The following is a 21,432-nucleotide window of genomic DNA, read 5'->3' on the forward strand; positions in this document are numbered from 1 at the left end:
ATCTCAGGGAAGACAGGCCTAATTCTTCCCTGCTAACACTAGATTAGGCATCGAGAAGAAAAAGAGATGAAAGCTGGAGCATCAGTGCTCTCTGTGCTGTTGACTGATATCTTGAGGGACAGGCACAAATTCCTTTCAAGCCTTCTTCAAAAGGTTCCCCTCCACACAGACCGCCTATTGGGAACCCACATCAATAACAAACAAACAAAAAAATAAATCAGAGCCATTTCTCACCCAATTTGCTTGCATGTTAAAATAAACACAAGTTCCCATATAGAACAGGGGCTCCTGGTGGGTTCTGTTGAGTCTGTGAGATTCTTGGCACTGGAGTACAGCATTTCTCTACTCAAAGCAATCTTGGCACAGATAGTTGGTTATATAACGTTTTTTTCAGCAACTGGCAAATAGATAGTAATGATAATGGTTCTAAAACCTGGTGACTGCGTTCAAAGACAGCAGCAAGGTGTTTTACCAACTGAGCTGCCAAAAGGTTGGTCACAAACCTGAGCTCCCCAACTCCTGTGTTTGGGATCCGTACTTTGAGATTGCAGCTGATCTGGCTGAAGGGAGCTAGGAACAACATCAGTTCCGAAGTGCTCAGAAGGTTTTTCCTTTTTGCTTCACTCCTTTGCACTGCCACATGGCAGAGGCTTAATGACCAGGCAGTGCCACCCTCATTAGACTGGATTTGTCCCCGTTCTGACAAGGCATGAAGGAAATAGCGCTCTTCCAGCACTGACAGCTTTTTGTATCCACTTTGCATAAGCTCAGCCATTATACCATGTAAGCAGCAGGTGGATTATTTCAAATAAGGACAGTCTTTGTTGTTTTTAACAGGGTTACAGCTGACCCAAACCCTACCAGCCCTAACTGCGACCCGCTTTTTCCATCCACACAATTAAGAACCCCTCTCCTCATTAAGTGGGTCTGCCAGGGAGCAAGCCTGGGTGGGACAGTCCTATGCAGTGTGCCAGGATGGCCCAGGGCTGCCAGCTGGCTCTGGGCTGGATGACAACGAGATGGAGCACAGGGAAAGTAGCATGGCAGAAAATAGCACTACTAAATTTGTCCTGCAGCAAAACTGCTGTCCTCTCTTGGTACAGATTGATTTCAGTGTGATTGTTTCAGCTGCTTTTTGGTAGCTGATCCCCAGTCCTCTGTAACTTCTCCCTGCAACACCAAAATCCTACTGCATGTATATTTATTAGGCAGGTCAGAATCCAACAGGCAGATTGCTGCTCTCTGTGCTCTGTTTCTCATTGCAAACCATGCCTGGATGACAGCCATGAATCCCGGCTGGCATCTCTGCACCTCGGTCACCACCGCACCACTGCAAATGCTGTTGAAGGCTGGGGACCTGCAAGTTGCTTTTGGGCTATGCAAGTGCAAATAGGATCAGAAGGACTCAGTTCAGCCTCCTCTCCCTTCCCCCAGCATAAGCTTGGCTACAGACTCCTTAGCATGAAGGAAATTGCCATCATGCTTTGCCTTCAATACATTCAGAAAGTAAATGCAGTGTGGAAAATGCCTATTTTAAGGGATCTGGATTTAACACGATTCTTTGTACCATCTACAATTCAGCATTATTTGTTTTGCTAAGCTGAACAAGCATTCTCAGATTGCAGTGCACTGCTGATAAATCTCAGCATTAGAATTGTCATGGGTATAACTGAGCCTGCAGGCCATACTTTTGGAGTCGCTGCAATGAATTCTGCCATGGCCAGCACAGACCAAGACATGGCACTGCCCAGGAGTGGCAGCTGCTCACAGAAATGGGTTTATCAGTCCTCCTTTCATGCCTTGCTGAACAGATTGGTGTGTTACAAAAGCAAACACCTCCACTGTAAGCGGCTCCCTGACTGCCAGACTGCTCAGAAGACTTCACAGTGGATGCACACACCTTCAGAGAAGACTATTTCCAGCTGGCCATAGGTTTCATGAGACCTTTTGCAATCCTCATTTTGTTTTTACAAAGAAAACGCTCAGGGCTGAAAGGAATGTTACTGCGGTGCTGGAAAATCTCATCTGGGTTGGAAAGCGAACAGAGGCTGACCAGATGTTCTGTTCTGCTTATTAATGGACTAAGAAACAAAGAGGGTCGCACTGCCAGAGCCTTTCAGTTTTGATGATTAATTTTTAAAAATCATTTTCCCGAATCACCAGCCATATTTCTCAAAGTTCCCCCTCCAACTCTTTAGCAGCTAAAACCATTTTTTTTTCCCCCTAAAATAACAGTCCAGGACTTATTAACTTCCTACTAGCATAGCAAAGTCAACCTTAAAACCCATGAGAAGACACTGAGACAAGAGGTGAGGAGAGCATTTCTAAGGGTCAGAGGTGCCCAGGCCTGGAGCAGCACACTCAGCTGGAGCAGTGTTTGCTACCAACCAAACTTGATTAAAAGCTGAACTTGGGCCATTTGTGAAAAAACTGGCGGATGCTATTTGCAGGAACAAAACACTCTATGACCCAGGGAGTGTCCTCCCGTCTGTGTTCCTAATAAGACCATGTTTAATAAACAAAGAAATGCCTTTTCTGCTCCACATTCAAAATGAATGTGCAATACAAATAACATGAGCAACTGAAAACACCAGACATGGTGGCAAAACATCTTTCTCTACACCACTCTAATTAACGGGAAGAATCTGAAGATGTGAATCAGAAAAGATGAATTTTCTCTTCCTTCTCTGTCTGTTTTGCTTCTGGGCTACGTTGCTGCAGCATTCAATGTCTTGCTTGCAGCCACTGCTGGAGAACAGTTTGAATTTTAAAAAAGTCTTTGTCTCTTCTTTTTTTAAGAAAGAGAAACGTCTGTTCATGGTGGGACTTGTGGGAGCGGTCACTTAGAAGGGTTCAGAGTCTGCAACCTACACAAATACCCTCAGGAAAATCAACGTGGTTAGTTATTTATGGAGAAAATCCACCCATTTTAATCAGGTATATGAGCTTCGTAGCAACACACCACACCTTATGAATGAGCAAACAAACCAGCAAACACTGCATATCAGAACTACACAGTATGCAAAGTGTGTACCAGCTGCTTCTTTGCACTTTGGCAAGTATCTGTTGCTCAAGCTCTCTGAGAGCAAGGACCATTATGGGACGTCTCCTGAAGTAGAGGCTGTGGGTTCTGATGCCTCACCTGTAAGACCCTGTTATTGGTTCAGTCCCTGTTCCAGCTAATAACATTGTACAGAACGCAACAAATACGGGGCAATCGATTTCCCTGGGGCAGGCCCAGGAAAACTGTTAGAGCAGTAATTTGGTGAAAAATAGGATGAGACAACCATGGTTTTGATCAAAGCAAAAAAAGCATGCGGCTTAATTGAGACTTCCTGTGGCTACAGATTGCGGCTTATGTGATCTGAAGGGCAATTCTCTTAAAGTGTTTTGAAAAGTTGTGCGTTCTTCACTGAGTAGTTCCCCCCACTACAGTAGCTGTTCAGCTCAGCAAGAGCAGTTTCATTCAGTTATTTGCAATGTAAGTAGGGTACAAAGTGCATGAAAAATTAAGCTGAAATGGCTAACAATAATTTATTGGCCACTTACACATTTTGCTTTTCTTTGTAAAGCCTTTCCTTTGCCTTATTTCTTCAGTGCAGATAAGAGCTTTCTTTGTATACTACACTCCTTAACGATCCTGTTCCTAGAAGTTAGCACTGAACTAGACACCAACCTGAGATACACTGTGTTCCTTTGGGAACTGCTATCTATTTGAAAAGGGATTGAAGGAAATTATGTTATGTTTTAATCCAACAAGATTTCCATACACAGAACATCTTTTCTTCTTCACTTTTCCAATGCTGTTCGATAACCTAGAACAGCCATTTGTACTTCAATAGGATGACAAACTCCGCATCTGTGTAAGATACATTTATAGGTGACGGATCATCAGTAATTAGTTTCTGAAACAACCTCCTCCAAATTAGATACCACTGACAAACAATAGCAAAGCTAGTCACGTTAATGAAATGCTGTTGCTATGGGGAAAAAAAAATATATCCCTGTAAAGGTGAAAATAAACACATGCTTCCTTTTTCTCATTATGCAAAGGCACCATAAAGCATTGAAGATAAAGCTGCTCCTAACTATATGCACCATTGAACCGTACTTTTAAAGGGATCATTTCTTCCCCCATTTCAAAACCTCCTGTATTTAAATTTTGGAAGAAGCATCCCAAATGCTTGCGGTTAGGTGTTCTTTAGGATGTTCATAAAGTCACAGACGTATTGAAGTTGGAAGGGATATGTGGAGGTTGCCTAGTTCAAGGTCCTACTGAAACCCATTTAATCAGGTACATGCCCACGTGGTGAAAACATTTTTTCCTTTTGTCTAATTGGAATTTCTCAAACTGTGACGTGTCATTTCCTTCATCCTATCGCCATGAACATCCAAGAAGAGTCTGGTCCTTTGTGCTCCCACACTGAGTACTCGTAGACAGCAGTAGAATCTCCTGATAGCCTTCTCTTCTAAAGCTAAATAAACCCAGTTTTATCAGCCTCTCCTTGTACATCTTGTTCTCCAGTATTCTAATTGTTTTGACAGCCTTCCTCTGGCCTTCCTCCAGTATGTCAATGTTTTCCTTGTACTGGGGAGCAATTTGGACCCGGCGCTTCAGATGTGGTCTCACAAATGCTCAATAGAAGGGAATAATCACTTCTCTTCACTTGACTACAGTTTTTCCAGTGCAGCCCAGTATGTGGTGGCCTTCCTCACCACAAGGTCACACTGTTGACCCATGTTCAACTAGTCTGCAAGGATCTCTGGGTCTTTTTCTGCAAAGCTGCTTTCTATTCATTCATTTCCCAACCTTTTCTGCTGCACAGGGTCGTTCTGCCCCAGATGTAGGACCGCACAAGTGCCTTTGTTGAAAGCCCATTTCATGCCAGTTCATTTCTTCAGCCTGTCAAGGCCCCTGTGAATAGCAGCCTTCTATCATACACTTGCTTTCCACATTTTGGTATCTCTGTAAGCTTCCTGAAAGTGCTTTCTATCCCATCATCCACATCACTAATTAAAAAGTTCCACTGATGATATATACAACATCTTTTTACTGGTTTTTTTTTCCTCTGAAGGGTACATATTCTTCCAGATAGCTTCTTGAGGCCAATGTCCTTGCTGATATGAACTAATATCTTGCTGTGGAAGTCAGTAAATGATCCCTGGAACAAAGTCTGAAGCAAGTTTGATGTCTGTCCAACTGCTCCAGAGAGCAGGCATATCTAGTAAAACGAAATGATCTGTTCTCCCAGCCTAAGCTCTTTAATAAACATCTGGTCCTTGTCCTTCCACCCTCAACCATCTTGCACGCAGACATACTCCTACAGCTTGCAAAGTAGGTTATGGGAGGGCAAGTAAGCTGCTGAAAACATTACAAGAAGTTGTCAACTTTCCTTCGCTAATAGGAAGCATAGTGACATGACACATGTCTGAGCCTGCCTTCTGTCACAGAGATCTTTGATTTATATTTGTAAAGACTGAGTATAGATGACAGTTACACAGGTCTTTGAGACCACAGAAGCAACACAACAGGTTGAAAAATGAAATGAGCTCATTAAGTCAAGGCTATTTCATAGAATCATACAGTTGTTTAGGTTGGAAAGGACCCTTAGAGGCCATCTAGTCCAACTCCCTCTGCAATGAACAGGGACATCTACAGATTGATCTACCATTTATCTGAATAAAGGATGTCATTCCCGAACATCAGGACCCCTTGCCCAAAATTCCTCTGATTTAGTTGTAGCATCATCTGCACTTCACACAAATTTAATGGTCCGCTCCTCTTTACCATGGAGAGTATTTCTCATCTGAGAGGCAGAACCATAGAAGGGAAACTAGAAGGTCCTAACCCTTATAGACGAAGGAAACCTTTTAACTTTCCTGAATGAATGACACATCTTTGTCATGCAGCCTGTCTGTTAACAGTGACAGGTTGAGGAGCATGGTCTGGAAGGTGGCCAAAGCGGCCAGCTCCACGCTCAGAGTTGTTGTGTTAAAAAGAGAGCATTCTGTTCCCTCTCTCGTTGTTTCCCCTCTCACTAGGGCCCGTTGTTACAGCCTCACGCCTCCTTGTGTGAAGGCCAACAGCGAGGCTTTGTTCAAGAAGCAGCTGCTGAGAAGATGTACTATCTCATGAAATGACCTACTGACATTTCTCCCCCTGCTCATTAGTAAGCAGTGAATAATTAGGAGAACTAGGGCGGATTGCACGGCCTGTTTCTTTCAGAGTAAAAAATCAGCTCCGTAGATCCTAATGTGCCCCAGAAGGGATTCCCTCGTATTGTGGGTTTTTTGCAAGGCCAGAAGAGCTGGCTGTGCATCGCCTTCTTCTCATCACCTGATAGTGCCCAAAGCTGGATGGGACAGGGCTGAGGACAGGGTGTCCCAGCCGTGACCAGGCTCCAGTCCCTGTTCACCTCAGCTGCAGCAAGAGCAACTCAATTTATCCAGGAACCGAGCCAAGGATCCTGCTTGCCTGCATGACATGTGCTTGTTTACTGAATAATCTTTGGTACAGGGTGGGTCTACAGCAGTGAGGAAATGGCTGAGTGATTGCAAGTAGCAGAGTAAGTGGGGGAACAGAGGAAATGATGTCTAGTCTTTCACAATCCTTACTGCAGTCCAGTGTGATTGTCTAGTGATGTGCACGTACAGGGGTAGTGGGGATAGAGCATCTGCATTGCCTTCCCCTCGTGCAAACAATGCTTGCATCCACTCTGGCTTATAGGCCTGCTCTGTATCACTGATTATGTGACAAACCTGTCTGACTTCAAAACAATGGCCAGGCAAACAAAAAGATTTTTTCTTTCGGCCGCCTTGGTTTGTTTTGGCATGTTTTCATAGCACGCATTGGATGACACGACACAACTAATGTCAGGGACTCAACTGTCCCACTTATATGTGCCTGTGCCAGAAGTGTACCCAGTCCTCACAATTCCTCAACTCCTATGACTCAGCACTGTGCTTTCCCCCCATTTACATCAGCATGGTTTCCATATTATTCTCAACCAGTCCGTCAAACTCATGTCTGGAATGGAGGGAAGGGAAACACGTCTGAGTACCCTTGTCCCTCCCCAAACTCAAATGCTTTAAGCAAAACATTCCATTACAGATGCACAGGTCATGCTCAGACTCATCATCTGTTTATTTTCAGTTTGCTGTGGTCTGGCTGCTTCCTTGCTTGACAGTGTTGTTTCATCTGCCTTCACAAGACAAAATAAAAGCCACACATACATCTCCAAATCTCAGCTTGTGGTCTTTGCTCAAGCATGAGACACCATAGGTATTTGTTTTCTTGCTGTCTTCCTGCCTTGAAGAATGCCATGTGGTGATGGGCTGGCAGTTGGAATGGATAGTCTTAGTGGTCTTTTCCAACCTCACTAAGTCTATGGTTCTATGATCTCAATGTGGACAAAGGGTTCGCACTGACATGACAGGTCTGCTTCTGAGATGACTTCAGCCAAACTGGGCTGCAGATGTCTATGACAAACTGCTCAAAAATTGCTACACAGCTTTGTTCTGTAAAACTCTTCTCAAAGCACTCACAATTACCTGTTACACCACAGGTTATCCCCTGAGGTTGGGCTACGCTGTATTCTGGTATGTTTATAGGCACTATTCAGCATCCCTGTACTGTAAGAGGTATATAGAGATCACTTTGTCTATACTGATCACTTTTTCCTCTGAGATACGCATGCTCACTGCTACCAACAGAACCCAATCCCATGCAGCAGACTGAGAGACAGCAAGAGGAAATGCATCATCCAATTAAGAGAGTGCATTCAAGAACACAGGGCAAGTTAGACCTTTAAGCAGCATGAATCATTTTGCCTATATTTTCAAAGAGGTTCAGACCTCTTCTCCTTAGTAAACTGTCACTGCTACAAGACCAGTGGTCACCTGTCAGCAGAGGTGGATGGCAGGAGGAAGTTTACTCATTAGCTTTTGTTTTAACTCATTTGTTTTATAGGAGGACTTTGCTCCAGAATCCTACATTTTCTCACTGCCTACAGAATCTACACAATGTTCTGTAGTATCTGAACTCTCACCCCATAACCGCTGGTAAAACCCTGTGGTTTTACCTCCTGCGTGTCCTGAGCATGCTGAGCATTCCTCATGTCTGCCCTGGAGGGCAGATAAGTCTGACTGCTACCTTTGTTCAACATCTGGAGAAGCAAAGGCCAGGGAGAGCTAGACCGGCTGGGGACCGTACCAAATCTGGAGTCAAAACAGGGATAAAACAGCACTGGCTGTGCTCTGCCAGCCCAGCCCAGCCACAAGCTGTCCCCTATAGGCTCCTATTAACATACAGGGGATGCTAGGAAGAGAAAAGCTGAGTGATGGGGAAGACCAGCATGACTCTTCCCTGCTATATCCCCTGAGGTGCCATCACTGCTTTTCATGTAGCAGCATGTTTATGGCTCAATCATCCCCTGGGTTAAAAGGGGAGAATGGATGAGTTCCAGCAGGGACTCACGGGTCCATAGGACACTTAACATAGATCAAGGGTCAAAGAATCATTTAAGTGTTCCCTTATATCCCCGTTACTTTTGCTCTGACACAGGTTCTCAGTCTGGCAGTTTTTGAAGCTATATATACAGATTTATGTCCATGTACTTGTACCACAGCAGGACAGATTAATCACCACTTAGCAGCTCTCTCTCCAATCCAAATAAATGATCATAAAATGCAAAAAGATGGACAAGTAGAGATAATCTGAAGAACAAACAGGCTAATTTCTCCACAGGGAATATACTTGTGGAATTTAATCCAGAGCTCTGAAAAATTTCCTTCTAGGTTAGGAATTTTCTGTTTGGAACCACTAGTAAAAATATTGAAAGAGAGCTTTTGTGAAGAGGATTTGTGAAGAGTTGGTGTTTGTGCAGAAGAAATACACAGGAAGAGAGGGGAACTTACTCTGCTGCCCTGGAACTGCCACTGCTAGGTGAACAAATACGTGAATTCAGAAGAAGCCCCAAAGGGAACACACCAGTATGGGACAGTATTTTGTACTCCTGCAAGTGCTGCTATTTCCAGACTCCCAGTGATTTCACATCACCAGGAGTGTTGCTCTCTAGGAACATTCCCTCATTCTGGTGTCCATGAGCAGTTCCTTCTCACTGCAGTATCCTCGTTTTTATTAATGCTCTGATTAGTGCTGACATCCTTCTTAGTCATTTCCCCCCCTCCCAGTTTGTCTGTGCTCAGTCCTTTTTAACCTTTCTCTTCAGACCAATCCTTCCCAGTGCTATGAATAAATAAAAGCCTTCTGTTCTCATCAACAAAATGGTCTTTTAACAGTTGCAAGAACAACACAGCAATCACTTGCAAAAAAAACCCACAACTAATATTTGAAGCATTTAAAAGCCTACAGCTATTTTCTGCTTTTTAAAAATACACACTTCAATAGAGAAAGCAACAAGGAAATTAATGGGGAGCACAAGCAGCAGTAGGTATCTGAGAGGGACCTCTTAGCCCATCTGCAGTGCTCACCAGCATTGCAAAGCACTGTCCTCAAGCAAATCTAAAGGCTAAAATCTGCTGCCTGGTTAGGGCTAAGTTATTCACTTTCCTCGTTTGCATACCAGAAGACCATTACTCATTACCCATAAGAAGCACCAGCAATTCTGAGTGAAAAAGATGTTCTGTGCCATCACTGTTAGAAGTGTAAGATCTAAGTGAATGTATTTTTGTGGACCTTTGATCTTGGAATGCTTTTGTAACCATGATTAGCTGACATGTACTTTTGAAGGTGAAACTGTCGTTCTGGTTTCAAGCCATGTAATGCAACCATACAAATAAGATGCCAGCAAATGAGATGTTTCAAGAAGTGAGACGAGGATAGCAGGAACATCATGTGCTTTACCAACTGAAAATGCTTGGATGGGGGAAACAAAGCCACATTCTCTATCCTTTATTCTCATCTTCCTTGGCTTTCTGCTTCACCCTAAAGATAACATAACAAAAGGAGCTGCAATCTGTCTGCAGGTCCGTGAAGAATTACCATATCTCTCCAGTTTGTTGACTCTCCCATGGGTATTCCCTCTAAGAGGGCTTCCCTAAATTGATTGCCAATAACCTAATGTATTCGTCTGTCTCTCTGTCATCAGAATGTTGACATAATAAGCAGTAATATAGGAAGGAAACCAAAATGTGAAATTTCATTTCAATGAAGCTGAACCTGGCAGAAATACATAGCAGGGTCGTCTCAGCAACCTTAACTCATGAAGCCGCACTCCAGGTACATTCAGAAACCATGGAAAACCATTACCTGCCTATTAAAACACAAGAGACCACAGAATGAAATGCTGCATTACAAAGAAATAGCATTTTTCTCTGCGGTGAGGCTGATATTAAACAAAGCAATTCAACAGCATTAGGTGTAAAGGAAACCTAAGAGGTCTTCTGGAAATAAGTTTTCACCACTACTGAGGAAAGTTTCTAATAAGTAGCTATGAGATACAGCTGTCTTGAGGTTAGTGTGAAATATCTGAAAGAGCAAATGCACTAATAACATACTCTGAGACACTGAGAAAGCCAAGCTGGTGCCACTTCTCTGGTGCCAATAGGAAGACACAAATTCAGATGAGCACTGTTACCCTGTGATATGCCAGCCGTTTTGCTGTAGCCTTGCATAACAAGAACCAGTGGTGCAGAGCAGCCTTCAGCGAGATTTACAGCCCATGCATAAGCTTTTACAGAATCAGCAGTATAAATGGAAATTATTTTTCCTTCTTTTGACTGAAGGACAGACACTGTATAAATCAGTCAAGTCACACATACTACAGCCATAGCAACTTCCCAACTCATTTGGGAAATCATGCTAGCCCTGCAGTGGAACTGCATGAATAATATCATGCCTGTATTGGGAAATGTATCCATGAGTATTCCAGAACAAGAATAAACATCCAGATCAAAAAATCTACACCAAGCCCTTAAGAGTTACCATAAAAAATTACAAAGGGAAAGCAATTATTTTGCTAATGCAATTGAATAACTAATATTACCCAAAGATATCTGAAGGATGGGACACAATGAGGAAACACACCAGTGAGGTGACTTGGGAAGGGGAAAACAGTGGAGAAAAGTTGTAATCCTCCATTTGCTCTGGGCAGATTTGGCAGTGAAGGTGTGTGTCATAGCATCGTAGTGGAAGGGACCCTTAAAGGTTACCCAGTTCAACCCCACTGCAATGAACAGGGGCACCTACAGCTCCATCAGGTGCTCAGAGCCCAGTCCCTGTCCTACAGCTCAGGCTGTAACTGTATTACTCCAGACAAGGTCTGTCCTCACCACTCACCTCTTTAGGTGGAAAAATTATTTTACAGAGCCTAAAATACGTTAATTGTCTCTGTAGCTTAGTGAATCCAGTCTCATTTAAATGAGCTCTTTGTGTAGTACAACTGTGTTTTCAGTGTTCTGCTTTCAGGTTCCTCTTTGCCCTCTTCCTCTTGTGATGATGAAAACCAAACTGAGTTGACAATGAATACTGTAAGTCTGACAGAGAGAATGAAGCTCTTAAGCAGCCCAAGCAACCAGAAGTGTGTTAAGTGAACTGATCAATTCAGCAATTCTGTCCATGGGAAGAAAAACACAACATACCTACGCTTCTCTAGTAAAAAAAAAGTCAAGGAAAAGAGAGCAAATAACTGTCTGTTTATGCAGCACAATAAACACCTGACAGGATCCTTCACCCCAAAGCCCCTTCCCACCAACAGAAGAGTCATTCTCTGTACCAAATCCATGCAATAAATACAGTGCTCTATCACTTTTTCTAGACTCATTGCTTCAAATATTGCTATTTCAACTCCTCAAAACCGTTACTGAGTGTTAAGGGAATAAGGAATGAAGGCCTACTAAGCATGCACAGTGAGTAGCCACAGTCCTGGGGTGCTGGGCCCTGGCCAGCCATCTGAACAAACTGCTTGTGCCTTGTTCAGTCACCTTTTGCATACATTGTTGTCTACCAAGAGCAGCTTCAGGGTGAACAGCACATAGTCCATGCCTCTGCCTTTCTCATGAACTTTGTGCCATATAGATACCAAAAGAGGAATGGAGATCTTTTCTGCTGGGATGGCTGCACACTCCCACTAGCCTATGTTCGAATCAGAAGGAAGTATATTGAGGTGAATGAGACCACACTTACAACATTTGTGCCCATTTAAGGAGAAACAGACTCCTGTGGTCAGCAGAGATACTTTTGCATAGGTCAACTGTCTTTGTGAAGTCAGCTCTGCATGGCACATGATCTGCTGCCTGTAAAACCACAGACAGTAGTTTATATATTCAGGACTGGATACTTTTTTTTTTTTTTTTTTGTCAGGGAGAATTCTGTGCACCAAGTGCAGTGCTGTGAGTGAAAAGGAGTCATGAAAGCAAAACCAAGGTGAAGCTGTGAGTACTTGAATTTGGTAGGACACTGCCTTTCCTTTCTCAGATTAAAGGGTGCAATGTCTCACTTGTTCTCCTTTCTACAGCTTTCAGGATCTTCATGCTCAAGTTCAGCAGTCTTGTCTCTGAGAAGAGCTAGGGAGAACCTTTCGTTGTATTCCTACGCTTCCTAAGCTTTCCAATGTCCTTGGAGGATCTGCCAGAAGGAGATCAGATTTGCCCTGAAATCCATCCTATTTCACCTTTCAGCTCAGAACTGACCTTGCTTTTTTTTCACTGCCATCATTAACCACATTGATTCCCTGCATCAAGGATGCAGCTATCTAGTTGTACTGCTGCGTGAAAGCTATGATGTCATTTTAGACCCTCCACTGCAATTTTTAGGACAACAAGAACCATGAATCCAGCAAAAGTGGCTCCCAGTCCCACTACCGCAGTGGATGATCCCTCCTCACCCCCAAGAGATAGGTGAAAGAGAAATAGTCCTTAACAGAGAAGTGAAACCAGCATCAGCAGTAACATTAATGGTAAGACTGAGGAAAACCCAGAGAAATAGGGTTGTATCTTATAGATTCAGTATGCAGATTATTACAAAGCTTCAAATACTCCCTTTCTCATTTACGCTGATGTGTATTTTATTGACTTTTCTCTCACTGCTGAGTAGCTTTAATGGCATTTGCCCCAGTAACGTCCTGAGCTGCTGTAAATCAAGTACTGTTTTAGGCTACTCACCATGGTCATGGGCAAATACAAACAAGTTAAGTTCTGTCAGCCTCTGGGCCAAGTCATCATAACGGCCGCAGTGTTCCCCAGCGCCATGAGCGATAAACACGAGGGCCCTAAATGGAGCATTAAGGTATAAATCATTAACTCGGCAATCAACGCACAAAGGCTTCAGAGCCGCAAGCAAAAACAGCACATTCAATTTAGCAACAGCATTTCAGATATCAGCAAATACAAGGCAAGTTAAATAAGGGCTGATGAGAGTTTTAACAAGGGAAAACAGATTGCCATCCTAGCCTACCATCGACTCGATCTTCACCAGCTGGTAGCAGGGCAGACACAAGCATGTCCCTGCACATAGGACAGACTTTGTTATCTGTTTGCAACCAGGATCTGCTACAAGTTCAAAATGCAGATGGGCATCAGCATCAGTCCTTGGGATGGGTAGCTACGCCTTGGCTTTGAGGCTTTCATGTTGCTCCTACCGTGGAAGTGTTGCCCTTGAGTGTCATGGAGTTGGTATATCTTGGTGGTTTCAAATACAAATGGTCCTGAACATTTTACCTTGCACCACTGTCAAATGCTTCAGAGCACTCTTAAAGATGAAATTTCAGCAAAACAACAAATCTCATACAGAGTCCAGAGCTTTGCTTTGAGGTTGGAATTTTATCTTTTGACCCCAGTTCTGGTAATCTTACTATTACACCTTCTGCCCCCAAACAGTGGCTTCCCTTTGGCAATTAAAGGGACTTTTACATAGCCACTGTACAACTAGAGAGAGGAACCATGAAAAAAGTCTAATAGACATTTCTTTTTGAAAGACTTTATAGAAATATTTATCTTCAAATATTACAGTTGCAGCAATGATGCTTTATCTTAACTGTGAGAATGACTAAAGTTGAATGAACTTTGCCAGTCTTTTCATCAGGCAAAGTCTGTGCAGAATTGGACTCGAAATGCAATGGAAGTAGCAGTGAGATTATGTAAGTTTTACTGAATTCAACAGGTGACTTTTCAAAATCCAGGAGCATAAACATGATGTGTTCCTTTACAAGTGCCATCTGTCATTGAAACATCAGCAACGCAAAACAGTCAGGAGGCTACAGGTTTGAGATTCTCAGTACATTAAATGAACTGACAACACAAAATAATGCAGCAGTTTACAGCTAGTGATTTCCTCTACTTTATTTTGATTGAGGTTTTGAATACATTTTCAGTGTATTCACTGCAGTAAACTGCTTTGATCTTAATAAACTTAAAAAAAAGATGTGAATGATGTAGAAAATCCTGCTCTAGCTCTTTGATTAGCACCCGCTTCAAAGTACTTGCTCATGCTACACAGCTTGAAAGAGCACTCATTGAAACCAGAAGAATTTAACAGAGAGACTTCAAACACAGCAATGCAAAGATGCTCTGGTATCTGCCCAACACTAATCAGCAAGGCTGAGGTTAGGCCATGTAACACTTACAAATTAAAGAAAATTTAACTGAAGGTTTCAGAATGGTTGGTGTGGAACAGTCATTTCTTCCTTTTCAGCCTCTCCTATCGAAACATTTGTCACGTTATCAATACACTTGCTAGACAATCTGATTTCCAGAGCACAATGCCTACAATTATAGATCCAGACACTGAACCATTGAATCATTAAGGTTGGAAAAGACCACTAACATCACCCAGTCCAACCCCAACCCATCCTACCATGCCCACCAAACCGTGTCCCTGGGTGCCAGAGGTGGGAGAGATGGAAAGGCTGCTCATTTCACACTGGAGAATATCACCTTCCTGGAACAGAGCCATCACTGCTTTGCGTGTCCCACCTCTCCCAGCTCAGCAGAGACTCCAGGCAGTGCTGCCATTGTCAGTCTCTGATGGAGAAACTAAGGAAATGCAAGGGAAGATCCACGTGTACCCATAGCAATAATGGCCAACACAGTCAGTGAGGCTCTGTGTGCATCTCTCCTGCTTCCCAGCTCCTAGCAGTTCCTCTCTGCAGTGTCTCACTTAAACCCTCTGTTATTCTCTGTAGCACCAACCTTTTTCTTGCTGACTACGCACAGAGATTAAGGCACAGCTTGCCTGACTGCACACAGCCCTTCCTTTCACAGAGAAATATGATTTGAATATAAGCACTGAAATACATCAAGTGAATGAAAACTAATGGGAAGCTGCTGAAGAGATCTTTGCTGGGAAATGCTTGCTGATATTTCATCCCCCTGACAGCAAAGCCCTAATTTTGCTTTCATTCACACTGCCGCAGCACCGTGACTCTGCCTGACAGCAACCTGCTAGATCTCAGCCCCCTCATCTTCTGTGAAGCCAGCGAGAAAAGAAAAAGCTCCGTGCTGCAGAGAAGCAAGGTGTTCCTGCAACCTCTCATGCCAGCATGACAATTGTCATGAGCAAAATACTGAATAAAATCCCTGGGACTGTTTGTGCCATTAGAGCCCTAATGGCAGTAGCTGTCAAGATGGCTCAGGCACTTTTCAAAGTTTTGTCCTATGACCACAAGATGTGACAAACAAGGAGTGAAATCTTCAAATTGCTATATCCAAACAGAAGCAGCTCCATCTTCAGGGTCTCTGTGCACAGGGGCCATGCTTCAACACCTTGAAAACCTGAAGTTAGTCTGAGCTTCATCTGAGCCAGGACTGAAAGATTTGGCTCTTTCCCCTCATCTTCCATTTTCCAAAAACAAGTTTAGATTTGGCAAAGAGTACCTGAAAGCAGTGTAACAAATACATGGTGCACATATTTTCCCTGGCAAGCTGGTGTGCAAGTACAGCGAGTGACTGCTTTGAGCGACAGCAGTGCTTCACTGTATGTAAACATTTTTGCAGACACCCCTGCTCTCAAACTGCAATGGCTGGATAGGAAAAAACATGTCTGAGATTGCTTTGAGTGGAGGGGCTTCTGCGAATTGTTTAAAATTAATACAGAAACCTTTTGAGGCTTGTGTGACTGCAGTGCCTCAATGGCAGTGTTGTTTAAGCAAGGTTTGCGTATTGGCCATGCACCAAATCAATCCTGGGGAGAAATTTCTTCACCTCCAGCTCTTGCAATTTCAGTGATGAAATCCTTGCAAACATATAAATCTCAGGTAGAAGGCATGGCTCACAGCCTGCAAAGCTTTCTTGTGTGGACTGACCCATGCCTGAACCCACGAGTTCTAGTTTCTAACCACAGGCAGATCGACCTGACACATCTTTGGATGCTTCAGCTGGCTTGGGCTGGTGGAACAATAACTGCTGAAATGATGCCAAAGTGCTGTTTTGGCTTCTGCTCAAGACAGCACCTCGGATGTATGTGATCACACATTTCCCCATGATCCACGAGTGTGTCACACACAACACCGAGGCACAAGCTGGGGCATAAGCATGCCAGCTTGCACCTCACCAATGCAATAGCAATTATGGCTGTTAAAGGAAAGCAGTTATTGATTACTGTTTGCAAAAGCAACAGTTTTCACATGTCCCTGCTCTTCCCATTGCCTTCTCCTTCTCTCTCCCTCCCCACAAGAGGTTTCTGCCTCCTGGTACTGCACAGCTTGGCAAACAGATGTGGTTACTTAGCACAACAAGCAGCAGGACAATATTAGTTTTTACCATTATCTGCCATTAGGAGGTAATGATGCATGCCACAACCAGCCCTTGCTCCCTCATCTCCACTGGGCTGCTCTCCCATGGCTTTATCAGCCTCTCCTGTGCTGCAGCTGCACCTTGCAGAGCCAGCAGCACACCCAGGTGTCCCTGTGCAGGTGGGTCAGGCTGTGAGCAGGGTGGTATGATCTTCACATCTTGTCCTCCAGGGGCTGAAGCACTTCCATGAGGCCCCTGTGTGATACTTCATTGCCAGAGAAAGTTTAAGAACATTGGGACTAGACCAAAGTGCTGAAGAGAAGATTTCTATGACTACATACATAAAAAATCCAATATTTTCCACCCTATTTGAAAGCACCCCTCTTCAGAACAATATTTAAGTATTTGCTTAACCTCAGGAAACTCCCTTTGGCTCATGAAAGTCAGTAGGACTTACAAAGTACAAGATTAAAGTTTAAAAACAAAAGGATTTATAAATGCTGTTCTGCGTTAGGACTGATTTAATCACATGCAGAAGTGATTTCCTGAATCAGACCCTGGCAACTTAACCTAATACCATGTTATTCTATGGAAGGCAACTATGCATTCATTCGATATGATCCTTTTGCCAGAACCAGATCAACTCTAACAAAGAACATCTGATTTTTGGAGCTTTGAGTACGCAACACCAAATTTCTAAAGTAATTTTAAAAAATTAACCAACAGGAAAGCTCTGAATTAGTTGAGGCTGCCAGAAAACGACTGGCTTACCGAATTGATTATTAGGTTTGGCTGTGTTGTTGCAGCTGACTTATCAGCTGACATCAGCCTGACTCTTAGAAATGCTGAAAACAACAAATACTCATGTATGAAAAATACTTCACTGGTGGCACTTTTGGAGAAGGATCTGGACAGCTGACCACAAACTCTTTAAATTTATTACGTCACGTGTGTCTATTTTGCTTCCACAGGATATCGTCATAGAAAGTCAATTACAGGTATGCATTCTTGTGTTAGCCAGAAGTCCTCGCTGATTCTAAAGATTAGCTATCTTTCCCAACAATAAGATTATGCGTTCAGCAGATGGTAACTTTATCAAGATTTAAGCAATGTTCTAGTTTTCTACCAATAAAGATTACTTGTTTCTCAGAAATTTCCAGATAACCATTTCCAAGCACACATGATGAAGAATGAAATGCGTTGTTCACTTAACAGACATTGCTGATGTTCCTCTGGAGGGCTCTAGACCCTCTTCTGTTGGGTGTGAACTTGAAGTTTGGAAGAAGGACGTATCTGAATCTGCTATTTGAGTCAGAGGTGATCTATAGCACTAGGTGACCCTGGCAGAACTTGGCCTTGGGCAGGGATTACAGAAATTTATGGGCGTTTCTCTCATGTTGTGCACGCATGTGACCTCGCCAGCTAGCCAAGCATTCAGGCTGGTGACTCCAGATAGACAGGAAAATTGATGGTGGAGTCAGGTGTGTCCCTTAGTGCTCTTTCTGTCTCCAGGAAACTTACAGATTTATGTTCCTCTGAGGGCACAAGAAGTGATGACTTTGCTCTGAATTCCAACCCGTGTTTCAGAGAGGCAGTTTATTAAGTTCAAGCACTTTGCTTGCTCTGCTGCTCAGCTTTTTGGGGAAACACATTCATAGCCTTTACTCTGCTGGCCCATTTATGCTCAGCTTTACTACATAGGTCCATAACCTGGGTAGTCATATCCTTTTCCAGCTATCACTGGAGTTTAATGACGTTACCTCAGACCAGCAGTTCTATTGCTACTTTTCCCAAGTCAGAGAAAAATGCTAATCTGGAGTCAAGTCTATGCTGACCTTCCCTTAACAGCACTGACCCTGTAGCATCAGTGGAGTCTCATTCCCTGGGGACCTTCAAAAGCTGTAATCAGCACAGATACCCCTGGGTATCTGGGCTCTAAATTTGGAGGAACTCACCTTTTCCAGATAGAGTGAGACTAGCAGTGGTTCGAGACTGCAGTAGTTCAGCCTGTGAACAGCCTCTGAGCTCCAGAGGCTGCATCAAAGCACTGCACTATGGTCCAGATCCTAAACCGACAATTTTAAAATAAACTCCTCCAGCAAATCCTGCTTCATATCTTCTCCCTTTCCCCATTTGCTCAAGCTTGGGAGTTCCCATTCAAGCATGTCCAGAGGGGCTGCTGTGTGGGCAGCATCCTACTGTCTAACATGATGGAAACTTAGGGTTCAGTCTTAACATCCCTACTTGCTTTCATGAACAATGCTTTTGCCTTCAGCAGCTATTCATGCACATGCCTGCAAGCCTGGTTTCACAATGCATTTCAAAATCATGGTGATTCCACATCAGCATAGAGTTAGAAGATCTGAGAGCTGCCGTGACCTCCTGGAGGAGTACCATGGGTGGGTTATTCAACAACATGAGAAAGCGTAGGCAGCATAAATCAATGGAGCAGAAACAGAACTGGATAGTACGGATATATTTCAAAACAAACAGCTCAACAGGAACTGGCTGGAGCCAGCACAGAACAATGTGGAGAAACAGCTTATGCTGATTTATTGCAGCTCCTTGAAGAGCAAGCCCTTACCACAAATAACTCTTGAGTGGTCTAATACAGGGAAAAGAGATGAAGGAAACTTCAGGTGAGGTGGGATGGGAGGAATTATTTGAATCTTGCAACTGCTTAGCTCCAGACAAGTCCCTGAAAGTCAGCATTTGAGACCAGCTGCATTTTGTTTCAAGGAAGCTTTGAAGTAGTACTTTAGGGGACACAAGGCTGAGACCAGACCTGAAATGTGTGTAACTTGATATTCATAGGCAGGATCTTCTCACCCCTTTTTTGGATAAAACTGAAGAGATCCTCGACTTACCAGGACACTCACCCACTTTGATACCAGAGATGCAATTTTCCCTGGTGGGCTGCTGCGGACCCAGTGCTCTCAATGTGCAGGACAGAACAGCACTCTGCTCTGGAGGTGCTATTTCCTCTTGCTACTGCCTTTCTACAGAGCAAGGCAATCCTTAAAGGAAGAATTATGCCTTCTATTTCCAAAAAGGCCTGTGACATGTTTTTGACTGAACCATTACCAGTCTCATGCTGTTATTTCAGGGAGTGGATAGAACAGACGACTCATGACATGGCACTGAAACAGTCAGAAAAGGAAGAATTCAGGTAATTACCCTAGCACCTGTGCAGGGTAGAAACGGCAGTGCACATGTGGCACAAATGACCAGACTGCTTCTTGCATCAAAAACTGCACAAAATACTTTAATCAGGCATGGTGGAATTACTGGGGTAAATCTTCCACTGGCTTGGAAGAGATCTGTAAATAAGGAGCAAGAAAGGTGATGACACCGTACTTGTCCTGAGACAGTATGCTATTATTACTTTTTAATAAAGCCCTGACAGTACAATCCCCATGCGTAGCAATGGTCTAAAGCCAAACAGAATACTGCAATTCCCTGAAATGCTCAGACCTAATAGCATGGTTTGTACCAGACAGTTCCACCATAATATGCTCAGGAGTTCTTGATTACTTCCTGCACTGAGGAAATTGCCCTTCCTCACTTTTACCTTTTGGATCCAGTTTTGTCTGCGGCTCTCTGTGTTAGCAGGAATCTTAATTGCTTATCTTTCACAAACTAACTTAGAAAAGTCTAGTTCAGATTTCACAGATAATGTGCGTCTCCAAAGAGCCAATCATTTCCTGCATGACTTTCCAAAAGCCGGTGTGGAATTAGGCCAAAACCGTAGAGACAGAAATTCAAAGATTGATATCTTAATCATAAAGTAGTTATGTATATTTTAGCATACTTTGAGATTAAGCACATTAATTTCTAATGAATAATCCTCTTGGCACATCCCAGAGCTGCACTCCAGCCCTGCCTGGCTATGAGGAGAACCTTTGCAGAGAGAGGCTTTGCAGTCTCTGTCAAAATCAATATCAGGAACTATTCCTCAGGGAAATCAGTAATGTCACAAGCAAAGCACTTGCCAAGGCTTTGAGCCTGTTCCAATTAATTTTGCATTCCACATTTGCCACAGACTCGAGGTAGGAAAGAAAGTTGAACGTAAACAGCTAAATGTTATACACCATCATCTTGCTGAAGCAGTGACTGCTGGAACATAAGCTTTAAAAACTGCCGTATTTATCCATGCCTCTAACCAACATAAATCTGAAACACAGCTGAGGTGCAATGATTTACAAGTTAACAAATGGATAGAGACTTCTGCCTCCATCGCCAAATCCAGGTCTGTGTTATTTCATGGTGACACTGAGCTGCTACATTTGTCCAGAAAACTTAGCTGCAGAGGCCTGCTACCTGAAACTCTTTCATTTCCAGCCCCAGGGCAGCGTCACCCCTGGCATGAGAGCTGCCACACCAGCATCAATAAGGAACTTCTTGCCACGAGTTCTGTCTTGTTGGTGTGCTCTCAAAGATGGCCAGATGTAACAGCTTTAAACAGCAGAAACTGAACAGGAACCTGGGCAACTTGGAGTGCAGCTGTTAAAATAAGGATGAGTAAGAACAATGAAATAAAGAAGTATCACTTTAAGTACAGGCAAAGAAAGCTGAAGGCATGTGGGATGCCTTTTCTTTAGAAAAGCTTAAAATAGAAAAGGAAATCAATACTAATTTACAGTATCTGGCAGTCACTGAACCAAAACATACATGTACACCTACTGCAAATCAGAAATAACAACACTTATTTAAACCACAAGCTGTTATTCTGCTGTGGGAACG

General features: G+C 43.3%; 1 protein-coding gene across 4 annotated transcripts in view; it reads right to left on the reverse strand.

Annotated features, from left to right (window-relative positions):
- MGLL (monoglyceride lipase) overlaps positions 1 to 21,432 on the reverse strand; it is an 88,919-nt gene that overhangs the window by 22,578 nt on the left and 44,909 nt on the right. For all 4 annotated transcript variants that reach the window (XM_042880141.1, XM_042880140.1, XM_042880143.1 and 1 more), the window contains one exon: positions 13,123 to 13,229. In XM_042880141.1, the coding sequence (XP_042736075.1) occupies positions 13,123 to 13,229 (107 nt within the window). The remainder of the gene's footprint in view (positions 1 to 13,122; positions 13,230 to 21,432) is intronic.

The sequence above is a fragment of the Lagopus leucura genome, unplaced genomic scaffold (assembly GCF_019238085.1).
Source record: "Lagopus leucura isolate 7727_CA_CO unplaced genomic scaffold, USGS_WTPT01 Super-Scaffold_100026, whole genome shotgun sequence".
NCBI classification, from domain to species: domain Eukaryota; kingdom Metazoa; phylum Chordata; class Aves; order Galliformes; family Phasianidae; genus Lagopus; species Lagopus leucura.